The sequence below is a fragment of the Hemitrygon akajei genome, chromosome 6, assembly GCF_048418815.1.
Source record: "Hemitrygon akajei chromosome 6, sHemAka1.3, whole genome shotgun sequence".
Classification (NCBI taxonomy): Eukaryota; Metazoa; Chordata; class Chondrichthyes; order Myliobatiformes; family Dasyatidae; genus Hemitrygon; species Hemitrygon akajei.
The window spans coordinates 133,102,405-133,123,576 of NC_133129.1; the positions used below are offsets into that span (position 1 = coordinate 133,102,405).

Here is a 21,172-nt window from a genome sequence, read left to right on the forward strand (position 1 = left end):
TTTGGGGGTTGACAAGACCTGTGGACTGCTCAGTGTCTACTGGTCCTGAATGAAGCCGGACTTTGAAGAGTACTGCAAGTCGTGCCTTCGATGTATACGGAGGAAGATGCCGAGGCCAGTCTGGAGGTGACATGACCCGGTATAGAATCTGGTTCCTCAACTTCAATCTGGTCCATTTGCTCAGCAGCAAAGACATCGCAGAGTGTTTCATTTTGTCTACTTGGGCCATGTCCCCTTTCACAACCACTGAACAAATGGTACCAATGCAGGGGTCATCTCATTAAGCAGCTGCCACTTCCTCAGGACTCAATTCTGGTAACTGCTTTGTCTTCAGAGCAGTCAGGTTGCAGTAAGCTTGTGGAATGGCACTATCAGAAGCTCCCAAATGATCTAGCACTGGATTCTGCCCTTGCCTTTCCTCTGCCTTCCCCGTGATGGAAAACTGGCACATGGCTTAGAATCCAGGGGCAGGAACACTCTCCCACTCTCCGTCTCTGTCCAGCCCTTCATGTGCATGTCAGGCCAACGATCGGCATCAATGTTCCGACTCCCTGATCTGTACTTCAGGCTGAAATCATAGGCAGACAACACTACCAAACACCGATGGCCTGTGGCATCCAATTTCGCCAAGGTTAGGATATAAGTTAATGGGTTGTTGCCTGACCTATCAGGATACATAGTGATCAGGGATGGGATTTTGAGAGTAGGCTCATACATGAGGATTTGGGGAGACTGGAGTATATATTCCCTAGATTTATGCAGCCAAGGAATCCAGTGGGGTTTCACATTTGTTATGAAAAGAACCAAATTAACCCAAACCAATCTCCCAGGCATTCACTGCCGGTGACTGCAAATGAAAACTAACTTGGGTTCTCTTGTTCCTAGCTCTGATGAAGGGTCTTGAATCTGAATCAGTAATGCTGTTTCTCTTTACTGACATACCTTCTGGCCTACTGAGTAATTCCACTGTTTTCTGTTTTTATTTAACATTCATGTTCATGCCAGTGATTTAGTAAAAAGAAACCCCTTTTAAAAAAATTCCTAATCTCATGATCCCTTTGTAAATGAGCAATTATCATGGTAATAGTTAATTAATTACAACTCCTGAGGTCCACTTTTTAAACTTAGTCCTTTAGTATCAGCATACTCCCTGAATGAGACCACTTGTTTTCTCTTTCCTCTTGGATAGGAAGAATATGATTGAGGATGTGGAAAAATTTCACACGGATATTGTTAGGAATGGAAGGTTTGAGTCATAAAGAGACTGGATAAACTGAGGCTGTTTATTCTGGAGCAAAGGCGGCTGACAATATTGAGAGTCTTTTCCCATTGCTCGAGGTGATCGAAAATGAGAGGATCACAGACTTAAGGCAAGAGTGGAAAGATTTAAAGTGGACTTGAAGGCCAAGATTTTTTTGTACAGAGGATGGTGGATATGTGGGATGAACTGCCAGAAGAAAGGGTAGAGGTAGGTATAATTGCCATGTTCATGCCTGCCTTCATCACATGAAATGGAGTTCATCAGCACAAACTTACACTGTTGTGGTAAAGGCACAGTATATATAATCACATCTGTGTAATACACAGTAGGAACTCAGCAGGCCAGGCAGCATCTATGGAAAAGAGTAAATAGCTGACATTTCGTGCTGAGCTGCTTCATCAGGGCTGGAAAAAAGCGACGAGAAGCCAGAGTAAGAAGGTGGGTGGGGGTGGGGAGGAAGGAGTACAAGGTGGCAGGTGATAGGTGAAACTGGGAGAGGGGGAGGGGTGAAGCAAAGAGCTGGGAAGTTGATTGGTGAAACAGATAAAGGGCTGGAGAAGGAGGAATCTGATAGGAGCGGACAGAAGGCCATGGAAGAAAGGGAAAGGGGAGGAGCACCAGAGGGAGGTGATGGGCAGGTAAGCAGATAAAGTGAGAAAGGGGAATGGGGATGGGTGGTAATTACTGGAAGTTTGAGAAATCGATGTTCATGCCATCAGGTTGGAGGCTACCCAGACAGAATACAAGGTGTTGCTCTCCCAACCCGAGTGTGGCCTCATCTGATTTCTCATCTCTTCTTTCAAGTCCCAATGAAGGGTCTCTGCCTGAATCGTCGACTGTTTACTCTTTTCTATAGATGCCACCTGGCCTGCTGAGTCCTCCAGCATTTTGTGTGCAATACTTTGATTTCCAGCATCTGCAGATTTCCTCTTGATTATGATCACATTTTAGTTATTTTTTTGCACTATTCATTATATAAGGGGACTTTCAGATAACTTTCATAGAATCAAATAAGCAGAGACATGAGCCCTTTTGACCTACCTCACCTGTGCTGGTTCTTTGCCTACACTTCCTCTATTTGCCCGCATTAGGCCCATATCCCTCCACAGCCCTAATGAGAAGCCCTAATTCATCAGTTCAGATTCACAGGCCAGAGGCCAAGGGCTTGAACTATCATGAATGGTTTACTTCATCATTTAGATACTGAATAAAATATTTGGGGGAAAAAACCTGAAGGTGTTAGAATATGAAACAAAAGATGCTGGAATCAGCTCAAACAGAGTTGATATTGGAGATCAAAAACTGGGAAAGGGGATAGTCAGTTTTTAGTTGTCAAGAAGATGGTGTTAGGTGGAAAGATAGATGAGACAAAAGGAATGCCTGTGATATACTGAAATAACAGTGAGCTGTTAAAGAAGGAAGTTAGAGAGTGATTAAGTGTCTTTGAATTGAAATGTTAACTATTTCTTTCCACAGATGCTGCCTGATTGGACGAGTGTTGCCTCGTAGTTTTGTTCAACTACAAACACCAGGTTGTTTTACTGGACAAGTACCCAAGAGCCAGGGAATTTAAATCCAGTAAACTTAAAATGTTCAACATAGCTAGTCTTGGCAACAATGACAACATGGGATATGTGTGAGTACCCATTACACAAGCATCCTTCATAGGAGGATATGTGGTGTCTTTATCTAGTCTTGCCTTGACTGCAATTCTAGAGACAAAGTAATCTGGTTGACTGTGAAAACAACCCTGTAAAAGGTGATGAATCCCAGCCCTGCCCGTGCTGCCCACGACCTGAATGAAGACAAACATTAATTCAATGGGGGCTTTGACAGAGACTCCGCTGACAACATTTTCAAGGAGGGCAAGGCAGAGCATGCAGTAATGTCAGCACCAGTATCAGTCATCTTGTGCAATTCCCTTATTTGGAACTCATTTCAACAGTATTTAATCATTTATTGCAAAATAATTTGAGTAGTTAAAAACTTTAAAACACAGTAGGTACTTTAGCAACACAAACAAAATGCTGGAGGAACTCAGCAAATCAGATAGCATCTAAGGAGGGAAAGAAACTGAACATGTTTTGGGCCAAGACACTTCATCAAGGCTGGAAAGGAAGTGCGCAGAAGCCACAATAAGAATGTGGGGTGGGGGGGGGGGGAAGAAAGGAGTCCTTTCTCTATTCATACAGAGTACTTCTTTATGGGTTAGAGCTACACTGCAGTGTCTCCTGACTGCGTGCTGGCAGGGTGCTCCTGTTTTCCGTGAAACTTCATAGATGTCCATGAGATTCCTGAGAAAATCTAGCCATAGATTGACCAGGTTCAAACTGATACCCACAGCCACTGAGTGAACAATCATGGACATGGGGCACAGGTGACTGTGTTGCCCAACCTGAGACAGGAAAATGGTGGCCTCTAGGGATTGGGGAGTAAACTGCTGAAGCCACACACCTTGCTGGCAACCTGACCACTCTGCTACCATTTCAATCTTTAGATACAAAACTGATCCAGCTGACGGATCCCAGATACCAGTGTCCGGTCCTTGCTGTCTTCACTTTTTCTGTTCAGGGACTGCTCTCTGCAAAATCCAAGCAGAAGAATATAAATTTGGGGGTGCAGTTGGAAATGGGGTGGGAGATGGTGTTATTGCTCCTACCAAAGAGACAGCAGTTCCTACATACTAAATCTCTGCTTCTACAGAGTACTGTAGTGTTCTGCTTAAACTGCTCCTCTCTGCTCATATAGGACAGCAATCTGTGCAGAACAGTTAGCTGCTCAAATACACCATTCCTCCACTCCTGGAGAACTACAACCACTCACTTGAATGGGGGCAACTATCCGCTCACAATACCCCACTCAACGAGACATCAATCTGCTCACTGATAGAATCTCTCTACTCTTTTAGAAATTCAAATAACTCATATTGCAAAAACTGGGCATCCAGTTGGATCAGTGTGGGATTCCAGGGAAGTAGCATGACATCATGCGACCTCCATCTGTAACTCCAATGCAGATATCATCAGGGCCAGAGGACACTGTGTAATAGCAATGTCACAAATTTCATTAAGCTTTCTACTCCTTCCTGTCATTCTCTGCTTGTTGTAACCCAAACTACTCTGTACACTGTGGCCTGGAACTACATCTAAATGGTTATCTTTGCTTCCTTAAACTAACCAACCCTTCCTCACTCTCAAACCAGCCCTTGCATTTATTTCCTCAAGTAATAAAGCCCTCGTCATAGCCCTTGTTATAAATTTTCCAGGACACTGGATCTAATTTGGTCTACATGGATCACATTGCAAAAGAAAAGCTATTTTTCTCAATACTGTTGCCAGAAACACATGAATAAAACCTCTGTCTTCTGTGCCATCCTCTGAGGATAATATTCACCTTTTGATCTGGGTGGGCGGGAGAGGCCTGGACTTATACCACCAGTTGATGCTGGAACAAAATACAGAATATTCTTTTGTGACACCATTGGGTGAAACATGTTCTCCGTATCACCAAAAGGATTTGCAATACAAACCTCAGATGTAGTGCACCATACAATCACAAAGAGAGATCACCCTATGGAAGAGGTGAAGAAGGGTGGACTAATATGTGCGATTCTGAGAGGCAGGGTAATGTAGTCTCTCCCTAGAGAATCAAGAACTATATTTGGTTGAAACACTGACTTGGCTTCTCCCTCACTGACACTGCCTGAGCAGCTGTGTATTCCAGCATTTTGCTTTTTCCTATTTTATGAGTGTCTGTGAATGCTAGTACTGGGGGTAGGAATGGCCTCTAATATGGGGATTGACATTCAAGCCTGTTGTGAAGAGAAATTCCTTTACTCAAGAGAACTGCAAATCTTTGAAAAATCTCCATCTAGAGGGCAGTGGACAGAAAACCATTGAGAGCATTCATAAGATAAAAATCTATTTATCCCGAAGACCAAAGAGACTTTTGCATGGTAAAGGAATCTAATGGCATGACAATTAGGTGGAAAAGACCAGCCATGGTCTTGGTAGAAACACAGAAGCATATAAACAGAGAAAGGAAACTGGACCTCCAGCCCACTGCATCTGCACTGATCACTATATTTATCACATTTTGTTCTTCCCACGTTTTCATTAAAATTTCCCAGAACAAAATGAATGGAAGAGTCAGTTTGAAGAAGCAAATAGCGCACTCCCACTTCCATGGTAAAATCCTCACCTAGTCTTGCATATTAATTCAATGAGTCATTAGTAAGCAAATCACTGCTTCTAAGAAAGAGTCGGCACATTTAGGGAAAAGATCCAGTCAATAAGTAGGTGAAGGCGCCTTTGATGCAAGACTACTCACTATAATTGTACAAACAATATGATTTTTGTCTTGGACCCACCTCAGAGACTGCATGAATCAGATAAGCTGCAATAACCCCCATGAGATTTATAGTCAATGTCTGAGTATACCATTCCTATGCACAGATAGCTCCTTTACTATCTTCATGTCTTAGTGGTACAGGTCTTACCTCTGAATCAGAAGCTGTGAGAGTAAGTCCCAGTCTAGAGACTTGAGAGCAAAATGTAATGCACTTTTTTTTAAAAGATGAGATATTAAACCCTCTTGGCAGGATTTCAGTGATGGTAGTGTTGCAAAGAGCAGACTCATCATAGGTGTCTTTAGAACACAGAACACAAGGAATTGGTGCAGGAAGCAGGGTTTCAGATTTCTGAATCATTGGGATCTCTTCTAGGGAAGGTATGACCTGTACTGTACTGAAGGATGGGTAGCACCTGAACCCAAGAGGCAGCATCTATAGGCAGAAGCGTTGTCGACGTTTCAGGCCGAGACCCTTCGTTAGACGAAGTCAGTCCTGATGAAGGGTCTTGGCCCAAAACGGCGACAGCGCTTCTCCCTATAGATGCTACCTGACCTGCTGCGTTCCACCAGCATTTTGTGTGTGTTGCTTGAATTTCCAGCATCTGCAGATTTCCTTGTGTTTGCCTGAACCCGAGAGGGGGCCAACATCCTTGCAGGCAGGTTTGCTAGAGCTGTTTGGGAGGGTTCAAACTTATTTGACAGGGAGATGGGAACTAGAGCAATGGGGCAGATGATACACTGTTGATAAGTAGATGAAATATGTTATGAGACTGTGAGCAATGATAGACAGATGACAGTGTAAAATTGCAGCCAGTGGGATGGGTTGAAATGTGCCTTTAAACTAAATGGTAGTCTCAACAGTTTGGAAAAGTGAGGATAAATAAATAGGGAAGGAGAATGCAGGAGAGCTTATGAAAGTCTCCAGAATAAGTAAAAAGACAAAGTTTAGAAAGAGACAAGAATTAACCAGATAACCTGGGGGCAAAATTAAAAAGGAAATGAAATGAATTGATGTCATTACTTACATCCTTCATATACAAGAGGATTAAAATCTTTACTTTACATCTCTGCCTAAATGTGCAATTTATAGTCATTTATAATAAACAGTATGTACAACAGGACAGTCAATATAACAGAAATACAACTGTATCAGCATGAATTAATCAGTCTGACAGCCTGGTGGAAGAAGCTGTTTCAGAGTCTGTTGGTCCTGGCTTTTATTCTATGGTACCGCTTTCCTGATGATAGCTGCTGGAACAGTTTGTGGTTGGGGTGACTCGGGTCCCCAATGATCCTTCGGGCCCTTTTTTACACACCTGTCTTTGTAAATGCCCCGAATAGTGGGAAGTTCATATCTACAGATGTGCTGGGCTGTCCGTACCACTCTCTGCAGAGTTCTGCAATTGAGGGAAGTGCAGTTCCCATACCAGACAGTAACGCAGCAGTCAGATGCTCTCAATTGTGTCTCTGTAGAAAGTTCTTAGGATCTGGGGGCCCCATACCAAACTTCTGAGGTGAAAGAGGTGTTGTTGTGCCTTTTTCACCACATAGCTCGTATGTACCGACCATATGAGATCGTCGGTGATGTATATGCCGAGGAACTTAAAGCTGTTCACCCTCTCAAACCCAGATCCATTGATGTCAATAGTGGTTAGCCCTTCTCCATTCCTCCTGTAGTCCACAACCCCTTTGTTTTTGTGACGTTGAGGGAGAGGTTGTTTTCTTGACACCACCATGTCAGGGTGATGACTTCCTCTCTGTAGGCTGCCTCATTATTATTTGAGATTAGGCCAATCAGTGTAGTGTCGTTGGCAAATTTAATTAGCAGATTGGAGCTGTGTAATGAGTACAGGATTGAAGGTGTTATATTTTAATGCCCACAGTATACAGAATAAGGCAGATGATCTTGTAGCACACTTCGAAACTAACAGGTCACTGATGTGTGGCTGAAAGAAGAATGTAGTTGTGAGCTGAACCTCCAAGGATGCACCTTGTATCAAAAGGACAGGCGGGTATGCAGAGGGGGTGAAGTAGCTCTTTTGGTATAAAATGAAATCGAACCCTCATAACGAGGTGACATAGGATTAGAAGATGTAGAATCCTTATGGGTAGAGTTAAGAAACTGCAGGGGTTAAGAATCTAAATTGGAGATGGTATCAGAAAGGATCTGGGAAGTGTGAATTGGGACAGGTTGTTTTCTGGCAAAGGTATTGAGTAAGTGGGAGGCCTTCAAAAATGAAATACTGAGAGTAAAGATTTGTATGTTTCTATCAGAATAAAAGACACAGATAAGAGGTTTAGGGAACCTTGGTTTTTGAGAGTTATTGAGGCCCTGGTTAAGTAAATGAAGGAGATACATAGCAGGAAGGAGCAAATGAGGCATTTGAGAAATACAAGGGATGCAAGAGGACACTTAAGGAGGAAATCAGGAGAGTAAAAGAAAGAATGAGGTTGCTTCAGCAGACAAAGTGAAGGAAATTCCCAAGGACTTCTACAGATTTATTAAGGGTAAAAGGATTGCAAAGGGCAAAATTTGTCCTCTGGAAGATTACAGTGGACACCTATGCATGGAACCGAAAGAGATGGGGAGATCTTAGGTTAATTTTTTACATCAGTATTTATTTGGGAGATGAACACAGATCTATAGATTGTGAGGCAAAGCAGCAGTGAGGACATGGACCCTATACAGATTACAGAGGAGGTGTTTGCTGTCTCGAGGCAAGTTAGGGTGGATAAATCCCCAGGGCCTGACAAGGAGTTTCCTCAGACACTATGGGAGGCTAGTGCACAAATTGCAGGGGCCCTAGCAGAGATATTTAAAATGTCTAATCAGGGTGAGATGGCAAAGGATTGGACGATAGTTAATGTAGTTCTGTAGCTTAAGAAAGGCTCTATGAATAAGCTAGAAAACTATAAACTGGTGAGCCTGACATGAGTAGTGGGAAAGTTATTGGAAGGTATTCTATAGGACTAGATATATATAAGTATTTGGACAGACAGTAAGTGGTTAGGGATAGTCAACATGGCTTTGTGCTTGTTAGGTCAGGTCTAACAGAGTTTTTCAAGAAAGTTACCAGGAAAGTTGATGAAGGAAAGACAGTGGATGTAGTCCACATGGACTCAATAAAGGCATTTGGCAAGGTTCTGTAAGGGAGTTGATCAAGAAGTTCAGTTGCTCAGCATTCAAGATGAGGTAGTAAATTGGATTTGACATTGGCTTCACAGGAGAAGCCAGAGTGGTAGTAGATGGTTGCCTCTCTGACTGAAAAGATTGTAACCAGTGGAGTGCCACAAGATTTGATGTTAGGTCTGTTGTTGTTTGTCATCTGTATTAATGATCTGAATGATAAAGTGGTTAACTGGATCAGTAAATTTGAGGATGACACCAAGATTGGGTGTGTAGTGAATTGTAAGGAAGACTATCAAAGCTTGCAGCAGGATCTGGACCAGCTAGCAAAATGGGCTGGAAAATGGCAGCTGGAATTTAATGCAGACAAGTGTGAAGTATTACACTTTGGGAAGACCAAGCAGGATAGGACATACGGTGAACAGTACGGCACTGATGAGTGCAATAAAACAGAGGGATCTGGGAATACAGATCTACAATTCCTTGAAAGTGGCATCACAGGTAAATAGGGTTGTAAAGAAAACATTTGGTATATTGGCCTTCATTAATCAAAGTATTCAGTACAGACTTGGGATGTTATGTTGAAGTTGCGTAATACGTTGGTGAGACCTGATTTTGAGTATTTTGTGCTGTTTTGGTTACCTACTTACAGGAAAGACGTCAATAAGATCAAAAGAGTGCAGAGAAGATTTACAAGGCTGTTGTCAGGACTTGAGTCATAGGGAAAGGTTGAATAGGTTAGGACTTTATTTCCTAGAGCCTAGACGAATGATGTGATAGAGGTATACAAAATTATGAGGGGTACAGATAGCACAAATGCGAGCAGGGTTTTTCCAGTGAGGTTGGGCAAGACTAAAACTAGATGTCATGATCTCAGGGTGAAAGGTGAAATGTTTAAGGGGAACATGATGGGGTACTTCTTCACTCAGAGGGTGGTGACAGTGTGGAACAAGTTGCCAGCGGAACTGGTGGATGTGGGTTCTATTTCAACATTTCAGGAAAGTTTGGATAGGTACATGGATGGGAGGTATGGAGGGCTATGGTCCAGGTGCAGGTCGATAGGACTAGGCAAATAGGTCGGCATGGACTAGATGGGCTGAAGGGCTTGTTTCTGTGTTGTAGTGTTCTAGGACTCTATGACCCTAATGCAAACAGCAGCCAGGATGTTGGTACAAATTACAAAATAAGATAGAAAAGGCATGTGTAAAGGACAACACTATGACAGTCAGGGAGATTTCAATGTGCAGGTAGAATCAGAGCAAACACGAGGAAATCTGCAGATGCTGGAAATTCAAACAACAACACACACAAAATGTTGGTAGAACACAGCAGACCAGGCAGCATCTATAGGGAGAAGCGCTGTTGACGTTTCGGGCCGAGACCCTTCATCGGGTCATCGGGGCGCCGCAGGGAACCGTACTCACTCCGGTCCTGTTCACCCTGTACACATCAGACTTCCAATATAACTCGGAGTCCTGCCATGTGCAAAAGTTCGCTGATGACACGGCCATAGTGGGGTGTGTCAGGAATGGACAGGAGGAGGAGTATAGGAAACTGATACAGGACTTTGTGATATGGTGCAACTCAAACTACCTGCGTCTCAATATCACCAAGACCAAGGAGATGGTGGTGGACTTTAGGAGATCTAGGCCTCATATGGAGCCAGTGATCATTAATGGAGAATGTGTGGAGCAGGTTAAGACCTACAAGTATCTGGGAGTACAGTTAGACGAGAAGCTAGACTGGACTGCCAACACAGATGCCTTGTGCAGGAAGGCACAGAGTCGACTGTACTTCCTAAGAAGGTTGGCGTCATTCAATGTCTGTAGTGAGATGCTGAAGATGTTCTATAGGTCAGTTGTTGAGAGCGCCCTCTTCTTTGTGGTGGCGTGTTGGGGAGGAAGCATTAAGAAGAGGGACGCCTCACGTCTTAATAAGCTGGTAAGGAAGGCGGGCTCTGTCGTGGGCAAAGTACTGGAGAGTTTAACATCGGTAGCTGAGCGAAGGGCGCTGAGTAGGCTACGGTCAATTATGGATAACTCTGAACATCCTCTACATAGCACCATCCAGAGACAGAGAAGCAGTTTCAGCGACAGGTTACTATCGATGCAATGCTCCTCAGACAGGATGAAGAGGTCAATACTCCCCAATGCCATTAGGCTTTACAATTCTACCGCCAGGACTTAAGAACTTTTTAAAAGCTATTATTAATGCTTTTTGAGATAGTGATTTAGATGCATATCATATTTTTTTTACTGAGTTAAGTATTGTATGTAATTAGTTTTGCTACAACAAGTGTATGGGACATTGGAAAAAAGTTGAATTTCCCCATGGGGATGAATAAAGTATCTATCTATCTATCTATCTATCAGGACTAACCGAAAGGAAAGATAGTCAGAGATTTGAAAGTAGTGGGGGGAGGGGGAAATGTGAAATGATAGGAGAAGACCAGAGGGGCTGGGATGAAGCTAAGAGCTGGAAAGGTGATTGGCGAAAGTGATACAGAGCTGGAGAAGGGAAAGGATCATGGGACGAGAGGCCTCAGGAGAAAGAAAGGAGGGGTGGGGAAGCACCAGAGGGAGATGGAGAACAGGGAAACAACTAAATATGTCAGGGATGGGGTAAGAAGGGGAGGAGGGGCATTAACGGAAGTTAGAGAAGTCAATGTTCAATAGTAATAGAATAGTAATAATAATAGAAGTCAATAGTAATCTCTTACTATCTTCCCTTTCGGTTCGTCCTGATGAAGGGTCTCAGCCCGAAACGTCGACAGTGCTTCTCTCTATAGATGCTGCCTGGTCTGCTGTGTTCCACCAGCATTTTGTGTGTGTTGTAGGTAGAATCAGAATTTGGTTTAAAATCGCTGGCATATGTCGTAAAATTGGTTGCTTTGCGGCAGGAGTACATTGCAATGCATAATAAAAACAACAAAAAATAAATAAGTAGTGGAAAAAAGATAAGAAAAAATACCGAGGTAGTGTTCATGGGTTCATTGTCTATTCAGGAATCTGATGGCAGGGGAAGAGGTTGTTCCTGAAATGCTGAGTGAGTCTTCAGGCTCCTGTACTTCTTCCCTGATGGTAGCAAAGAGAAGAGCCCATGCCCTGGATGATGAGGGACCTTAATGATGGATGCCACCTTTCTGAGGTTTCGCCTTTCGGTGCTGGGGAGGCTAGTGTCCAGAATGGAGCTGACTGAACTTACAGCTTTTTCTGATCCTACGCAGTGCCTCCCCCTCCACATCAGGTGGTAATGCAAACAGTTACCGTAGATTGCTATCCACAGAATATCTGTAGAAAGTTGCAAGTGACTTTGGTGACTTACCATTCTCCTCAAACTCCTGATGAAAATTAGCCGCTATTATGCCTTCTTTGTAATTGCATCAACATGTTGGTCCCAGGAACTTGAAACTGCTTCCCTTACCACTTCTGATTCCTTGATGAGGACTAGCGCGTGTTCCCTCGCCTTTTGTCTTACTGACATTGAGTACAAGATTGTTGCTGCAGCACCACTCAACCAGCTGATCTATCTCGCTCCTGTACGTCTTATCACCATCTGGAATTCTGCCAACAATAGTTGAGTCACCGGCAAATTAATACAGGTGGGGAAATCAGGTTGATGCTGGATTCCAAGAGAAGGAATTTTAGCATAAGATAGCTTTTTGGAGCAGCTTGTGGTAATTATTATGTAATGAACCAGGTTTGATAAGATACAGAACCCTTAGGAAGCCATGATCATTATATGATAGAATTCGCCCTGCAGTTTGAGAGGGAGAAGTTAAAATTCAGATGTATCATTATTTCAGTGGAGTAAAGGGAACTACAGATGCATGAGAGAGGAGCTAACTAAATTGATTAGAAGAGGACACTAGCAGGGATGACAGCAGAACAGCAAAGCCTGGAGTTTCTGAAACATTTAAGCAGACGCAGGATAGGTTGATCCCAAGTATTCTAAAGGGAGGATGAAGCAAATCTGGATGACAAGGAATGTCAAAGACAGATGAAAAGGAAAAGAAAGGGAATATAACATAGCAAAAATTAGTGGGAAGTAGAGGATTGGGAAGCTTTTAAAAATGAACAGAAGGAAACTACTAAAAAGAAACAAGGAGATAAAAGGTGAAATATGAAAGCTAGCAAATAATATAAAAGAGGATACCAAAAGTTTTTTTTCCAGCTATATAAATAAATGAATGGTGAGAGCAGATATTTTGGACCGCTGGAAAATTTCACTAGAGTGGTAATAATGGGGACAAAGAAATGGCAGACAAACTTAATAAGTATTTGGCATCAGTCTTCACTGTGGAAGACACCAGCAGTATGCCAGAAATTTGAGTGTGTCTTGGAGCAGAAATGAGTGTAGTTATTATTACTAAGAAGCATGGATAGACAATTGAATACAAAGAATAGGAATGATGGGAGCCTTTTCTAGTTGGCTGCCAGTGTGTAATGATGTTCCACAGGGCTTGGTGTTGGAATCACTTCTTTTCACGTTATTCTGTATGTCAATGATTCGGATGATGAAATTGATGGATTTAAAGCCAAGTTTGTGGATGATACAAAGGTAAGTGGAAAGGCAGGTCATATTGAGGAAACAGGGTGTCTGCAGAAGGAGTTAGACAGATTAGGAGAATGAGCAAAAAGTCAGACGGAATACAGTGTAGGGAAGTACATGGTCATGCACTTTGATAGAAGGAATAAAGGATAGACTATTTTCCAAACAGGGCAAATTCAGAAATCAGAGGTGCATAGGGACTTGGACGTCCTTGTGCAGGATTCTGTGAAGTTTAATTTGCAGGTTGAGTCAGTGGTAAGGAAGCCAAATACGATGTTAGCATTCATTTTGAGAGGACAAGAATATAAAAGTAAGGGTGTAATGCTGAGGCTTTATAAGGCATTGATTGGTCAGACTACACAAGAGTATTGTGAGCAGTTTTGTGTCCCTAAAGGATTTGCTGACATTAGAGACGGCCCAGAGTAGGTTCACGAGAATGATCCTAGGAATGACACGGATAATGTACGAGGAGCGTTTGATGGCTCTGGGCTTGTATCTGCTGGAGTTTAGAAGAATTGGGGGGGGGGGGGTCTCATTGAATCCTATCGAATACTGAAAGATCTAGATAGAATGGACTTGGAGAGGTTTCCTACAGTGAGGGAGTCTAGGAGCAGAGGACACAGCCTCAAAATAGAAGGACGTCCCTTTGGAACAGAAGAACAGAGATGTGGAAGAATTTCTTTGGCCAGAGGGCAGTGAATCTGTGGAATTTATTGCCACAGACTGCTGTGGAGACCAAGTCAATGGGTATATATAAACCAGAGGTTGATAGGTTCTTGATTAGTCAAGGTGTCAAAGGTAACAAGCAAAAGGCAGGAGAATAGAGTTGAGAGGGATAAAAAAATCTGCCAGGATGAATGGCAGAACAGACTCAATCGGCCAAATGGCCCAATTCTGACCTTTTAATTTATTCTAAAATTAATCTAACCTTGACATCCTATATAATCTTCAATTTTTCTATCATCCAAGTGCTTATTTAAGAGATTCTTAAATGCGTCTAGTATATCTCCCTCTATCATCAACCCCGGCAGGGCATTGTATGCACCCACCACTCTCTGTATAAAGAACTTGCCTCTAACATTCCCTTTATACTTTCCTCAAATCACCTTAAAATTATGCCACCTTGTATAAGCCATTTCTGCCCTGGGGAAATATCTCCAGTTTTCCACTTTTTCTATCATCTTGTACACTTCTGTCAAATCACCTCTCTTCCTCTTTTGCTCCGAAGAGAAAAACCCTAGCTTGTTCAACCTACCTTCATAAGACCTGCCCTGTGCAGGCAATGTCCTGGTAAATCTCCTCTAAAGAGTGGGGAGGGGAGTCTCACAACAGATTCCATTGGAACACCACTTGTCATCAACCTCCAGGCAGAATATGCTCCATCTGCAACCATCCTCTGCCCTCTATGGGCAAGCCAATTCTATATCCACACAGCCAAGTTTCCCTGGAACCCATACTTCCTCAATTTCTGAATGAGCCTATGATGGGGAACCTTATAAACTCCTAACTAAAAGTCATATATACCATATCCACAGCTCTATCTTCATCAATGTGCTTTGTCACATCCTCAAAAGTAATCAATTAGGCTTGTGAGACATAACCTGCCCCTTACAATGTCACACTTACTATCCTAACCAGACTATGCTTCCCCAAATACTCATAAATCCTGGCTCTAAGAACCCTCACAAATAATTTGCCCACAAATGAAGACTCACTGGTCTATAATTCCCAGGGTTATCCCTACTCCCTTTCTTGAACAAAGGAATAACATTGGCCACTAACTATCTCCTCCTGAAGCCAGTGAGGATGCAAAGATCATTGTCAAGCGTGCAGCAATCTCTTCTCTGACTTCCTGTTGTAACCTGGGGTATATCCTGTCTGGAGCCAGGTATCTATCCTAATGTTTTCCAAAAGTTCCAACACATTCTCTTTCCGAATATCAACATATTCAAGCATATCAGCCTGTTTTTATGCTGTCCTTACAATAGTCAAAGCCCGTCTCTTTGGTGAATAATAAAACAAAGTATTCATTCAGGATCTTCCCTACATCCTTGATCTCCAGGCACTTTGCTATAACTATCCCAATGGATCCTACCCTCACTCGGCCATCCTCCTGTTCCTCACATACATGTAGAACCCCTTGGGGTTTTTCTTAATCCTACTCGCCAAGGCCTTCTCTTGCTCCCTTATAGCACTCCTGTCCATTCTTCAGCTCCTTCCTGGCTACTCTGTATCTCTCTAGCATGATCCTTGTTTCCTAAATCTTAAATAAGCTTCTTTTTTGCTCTTGACTAGATGTTCCGTATCTCTTTCCCTGCTTCACTGGGACAACCTTATCCAGAACCCCAAGCAAGTTCTCCCCAGACAGCACCCACATTTCTATTGTGCATTTCCCTGAGTATATCTGTTGCCCAGTTCCTGCCTAATAGCATTATAATTCATCCTTCTGCAATTCAGTATTTTCCCCATACCATTTGCTCCTATCTCTCTGCAAGGCTATAGTAAAGGTCAGGGAGCATGTGGTCACTGTCTCTGAAATGTTCTCCCACTGACAGATCTGAACCTGGCCTAGTTCATTGCCAATCATCAAGCCTAGTTGGTTTGTCTACATATTGAGTCAAGAATCCTTCCTGGACACACCTAACAAATTCCGCGCCATCCCTCAAATTCAGGTATAACCCATGTTTTTTCTACAAGTCATACCTTCCCCAGAAGAGATCCCAATGATCCAGAAATCTGAAACCCTAACCCCAGCACCAATTCTTCAGCCACATATTCATCTGCCAAATAATCCTCTTAATGGTGCATACACAGGAAGCAATCAATCCAGAGATTACAACCCTTGAGGTCTTGCTTTTCAACTTTCTATCTCGCTCCTTATATTCTCCCTTCAGGACCTCTCTGAGATGTCACTGATCTTGGCACTAGTCTTTGTCAAAATCTATCCCTAATCATTAAAACAGATGTATACCAATTGTATTTTAAAAGCACCTAGCTAATCTAAGAAGATGTAGGCTGACTCTCTTCCCCTGCATTGGAGTTCAGCCAGGCCCACCCTGGTCTGATCCGTAGCTCTGGCTAGTTTTCTCCCCCCATCTACTGCTAACCTTTTGCTGCCCTCTGCTGTTTCACACATATATTGCAAGATAAAAATAAGGTACTAGCTGGGACCATCCTTGAAAGTAGATAGATAGATAGATAGATAGATACTTTATTCATCCCCATGGGGAAATTCAAAATTTTTTCCAATGTCCCATACACTTGTTGTAGCAAAAGCTAATTACATACAATACTTAACTCAGTAATAATATGAAATGCATCTAAATCACTAACTCAAAAAGCATTAATAATAGCTTTAAAAAAAAGTTCTTAAGTCCTGGCAGTTGAATTGTAAAGCCTAATGGCATTGGGGAGTATTGACCTCTTCATCCTGTCTGAGGAGCATTGCATCGATAGTAACCTGTCGTTGAAACTGCTTCTCTGTCTCTGGATGGTGCTATGTAGAGGATGTTCAGAGTTATCCATAATTGACCGTAGCCTACTCAGCGCCCTTCGCTCAGCTACCGATGTTAAACTCTCCAGTACTTTGCCCACGACAGAGCCCGCCTTCCTTACCAGCTTATTAAGACGTGAGGCGTCCCTCTTCTTAATGCTTCCTCCCCAACACGCCACCACAAAGAAGAGGGCGCTCTCAACAACTGACCTATAGAACATCTTCAGCATCTCACTGCAGACATTGAATGACGCCAACCTTCTAAGGAAGTACAGTCGACTCTGTGCCTTCCTGCACAAGGCATCTGTGTTGGCAGTCCAGTCTAGCTTCTCGTCTAACTGTACTCCCAGATACTTGTAACAAATTCAGAACGTTATCACTGACATTGTAAGAACCTTGAAGTAAAATTATTCATCAAAACATATGAGTGCAGCATGCAGTCAAATTCAAAAAATAGTGACTGAGGAAGATTACTGATCAAAGTGGTTGACGACCAGTGCAATAGTAATTGGGAGCACAGAAGAGATAATTATTTCTATTCAACATGGTTTTTGACATTGATGTATTTTTAGTCTTAATCTGGACCATTCTGAATAACAACAGTACAATATTTTCAGGTAAGAAATATAATATACAGGTTGAGTACCCTTTATCCAAAATGTTTGGGGCCAGAAATGTTTCAGACGTTTTTTTGGATTTTGGAATATTTAATGCTTGGTATCGCCATCATTTCTGACTCTGAATTTGGGTACTACCAGTAAGCAATCTTTGTCTTATACATGTTCATCACACATATGAACTTAATAGTAATAATTATTACATATAATTAATATAATGCATGCAGGGTAACAAAAGCAGCACAGCAGAGTCGGGAGAATATCTGAATCAGCTGTTGAAAAACAACAAACAACAGGCTTTCAGTCTCTGCCTACAATACCATGTTTTGATTAAAAGGTTACAGTACACCGTATTTGTATTTTACTTTTCATAAGTTTTATGTAAGATACAAAACCCATCAGCATTGTAGACTTGCTCTGGTGTTAGATTTTCATCAGTGACAAACTTATCACAAACTATTCAATGAATTGCTCTTCAGTTTTGTCATCAGTGCTTTATTTTAAAATTTTAAAAAATCTTTAAAAATGTAATGCTTGTGTTCAAAATGCAGTGATTTTTTTTGTCATTAATTGTAGGTGAGTAATCAGCAGCAAGACAATTCAGAACTGTTTTGGCCACTGCAGTTTCAAGCATTCAGGCTAGCATATGACAGAAATGATTACACTACTTCAACAAGTTAGGAACAACAAAGAGTTTGTAGGTATCAACAATCATCTTAAATGTTACAATGAAAAAGAAGATTTGGAGGATGTAATCAACAAAATAATTGTATAAAAGCAGTCCACTAATTGCAAAAAGTTCTGCACTGATTTTGTTCAATTACAGTAAATCAAAAGAACATCTCAGCATACATAAATTAATTCCTCTATCAACAACTATTAGGAACTAATACAGTTTTATAGTACTGTAGTTGTTTTGGTAGTGTTCTAATTAGCTCTGTATTTCATATAAATACACACTGTAATTTGTTACTCAGGTAAACCGTAGTTTTTAAAAATATCTTTTTAATTATTTCCATGAAACTTCAGGTAATTGGGACAGCTGCTTAATTGGGCCAAAATGTACTGGTCCTGATGTGTCCCAATTAACTGGAATCCACTGTAGTTTAAATCTGAATGTTTATTAGCTCAATCATTTTGTACATTTCAATGTGTTAGAAGTGCTTTGTAACAAAAAATTAAATTGTTTAAGGTACAAAAGTTTGGTGCAATATCTGATTAATTAAAAAGACAGTTTAACGAGCATGTTTATTAACTTGGGTAAACTTTTTATAACTTAAAACTAAAATGCATATGTATAGAGTAAGCAAGTCATGTGTGATCTCTAGTTATAGCTCATTACAAGGTGAATTTACTGGATACAGAAAAGGGTTGGATCAACGTGGCTGTTATTTGGTCTACTCCAATGTGTGCACTGTGGTGAGTCGTCTCTGCACACAACCAGAAAGTGCATGCGTGCACACCAGTTAAGGAGAGAGCCAGGAGTTGTGACTCTTCTACTGCTAATTTGTCCTCATTCAGAAAATCAGCTAACAAACATGATTCAGGCTAAGTGAAAGTTGGCACAGTGATTCATAAAATGCATCCCATCAAAAAGTCAACAATCAGTTATAGTGAATGATTTGCACTAACTGAAGTTGGAAATTTCCCATCAGGTTAGTACAGATACAACATTAAGTGTTAAAATTTGACCACTGCTTCATTAAAATAGAGACACAATCTTCAGCTTTATTTTTAAAAAGTCAAGGTTGACCTCCAAATTTTTCCATTCCCTTCTCAAGTTGCTGTGTCATGCTGGATAGCAGTTCTAATCGAGGCAGGTATTTTTCCCCCAGGAGATCATCACTAAAAGGTCATTTTCCTCAGGTACACAATGAGTGGCAAAGCAAAGTTTGTGTGCACTGTACAACTGTAATTGGGCCTTAACTGCAGGTTCCAGTAGGACGCAGGAGATAAAAACTTTTATTCTATTAACTCAGCACAACTTGGAACACCCATCCAGTTAGCCAATAGAGGAGCTCTTTGCTAGTCTGCTCAAAAGAATAATGATGATTACCCAAGTACATAAGTGTACCCACAGAAAAAGAATCTCAGGGTTGTATGTGTTGATAATAAACTTCACCTTGAACTTTGCCTGTTAGGTTGACTTTTGCAGGAGGCATGGAGACCCTGAGTATGTACTTACCCAAATTTAGATATCAGAAAACCACCCGCTGAAGAGCCAATGATCATTCCCACACCATACGAGAGACCAAGCTTCCCCAGTTCTCCAGTCCTTTCCGACTCCAAGGAGAGGTCAGTCACAACCATCTGAGCAGCTGGGAGGGGTTAAAAGGAAAGAATGCATTTTAAAATTGGGCACCAGAGAGATGAGCAGAAAAATGGGAGGAAAAACGTACCACACTGTACCTTGCATTCCGTGCATGAATATGGAGGGCAATCGAGATAGGAAAAGCAGCGACACATTTGTTGAGAGCCCCATTATCAGGCTGGTAAGGCTGGAGGAGAGGTATGCCAGTGAGAGGGCCGCTCGGCCTCCAAACAAGTCACCAAATCTGTCGAAAGAAGAATAGAAATACAATTTCAAAGATTGTTGGGAACGTGAGATTGGAACTGGAATTGGTTTAACATTGTCACACGCATCAAGATACTGTGAAAAGCTTGTCTTGTATGCTGTTCATGCAGATCAAATCATTGCACGGGGTACTGAACTAGAACAAGTAAACAATAACAATGCCGAATAAATGTAACAGCTGTAGAGAAAGTGAAGTGCAGATAAACAATAAAATGCAAGATCATAACGAAGTATGTTGTGAGGTCAAAAGTCCATCATATTACAATATGGTACACAATTGTACAAAGGTACAATATCTAATAATAGCAGGGTAGAAGCTGTCCTTAAGCCTGGAGGTATGTGCTTTCAGGCTTTTGTATCTTCTGCCCAGTGGAAGAGGGGAGAAGAGAGAATGCCCAGGCTAATTAGGGTTTCTGATTATGTTGGCTGTGAGGAGCACAGACAAAGTCCATGGAGGGGAAGCTGGTTTCCATGATTGTATACAGCTCTTTGCTGTTTCTTGTGTTAATTGCAGACCAGTTTCATCCTAAGCTGTTTTGTATCCAAATAGAAAGTGTTCCATAGTGCATCAATAAAAATAGGCAAGAGTTGATTGTGACAAGACAAACTTATTTAGCATCCAGAGATGCTGGAATATGAGGCAAAAAAAAAAGCCACTACAGCAAACTCTGTGGGTTAGGTAGCATCCATGGAGGCAAAGGATGGTTGATGTTTTGGGTCAAGACTCTGCATCAGGACTGGTGAATGTGGGTTACTGGAGGGGTACTTGTTGAGTCTTTCTCTGAGAAAGAAAGAGCATCCTAAGGTTTTCCTGATGGTGAATGGAGGTGTACAAGGACTAGATCGTGAAGATGAAGCAGTAGGGGCTAGGAAATTGTAAGTTCAAAGTAAATTTATGATCAATGTATATATTTGTTACTGAATACTACCTTGAGACTAATTTTCTTGCAGGCATTTATAAGGAAATAAATAGAATTTATGAAAAAACTATACATAAACAAAGACTGAAAAACAAGCAATGACAAACAAAGACAAACTGTGTAAATAAAAGAATACTGAGACTGAGTTGTAAATACCCCTTGAATGTGAATTTGTAGTCCCTAAAATCAGTTCAGAGTTGTGGTGAGTGAAGTTATCCATGCTGTTTCAGGAGGGGTGCCACAGTAACATGGTGATTAGTGTGATGTTCTTACTGCTT

General features: G+C 41.7%; 1 protein-coding gene and 1 long non-coding RNA gene across 2 annotated transcripts in view; one reads left to right on the forward strand and one right to left on the reverse strand.

Annotated features, from left to right (window-relative positions):
- The window catches only part of slc67a1 (solute carrier family 67 member 1), a 139,317-nt gene that overhangs the window by 63,211 nt on the left and 54,934 nt on the right, over positions 1-21,172 (reverse strand). The window contains exons 3-4 of the mRNA XM_073049268.1: positions 19,809-19,954; positions 19,585-19,717 (exon numbers count right to left, since the gene is read on the reverse strand). Of these exons, the coding sequence (XP_072905369.1) occupies positions 19,585-19,717; positions 19,809-19,954 (279 nt within the window). The remainder of the gene's footprint in view (positions 1-19,584; positions 19,718-19,808; positions 19,955-21,172) is intronic.
- On the forward strand, positions 1,136-18,558 carry LOC140729487 (uncharacterized). Its single transcript, XR_012099338.1, has 3 exons — positions 1,136-1,468; positions 2,738-2,897; positions 17,976-18,558. It is a non-coding gene; the product is annotated as an uncharacterized lncRNA (long non-coding RNA).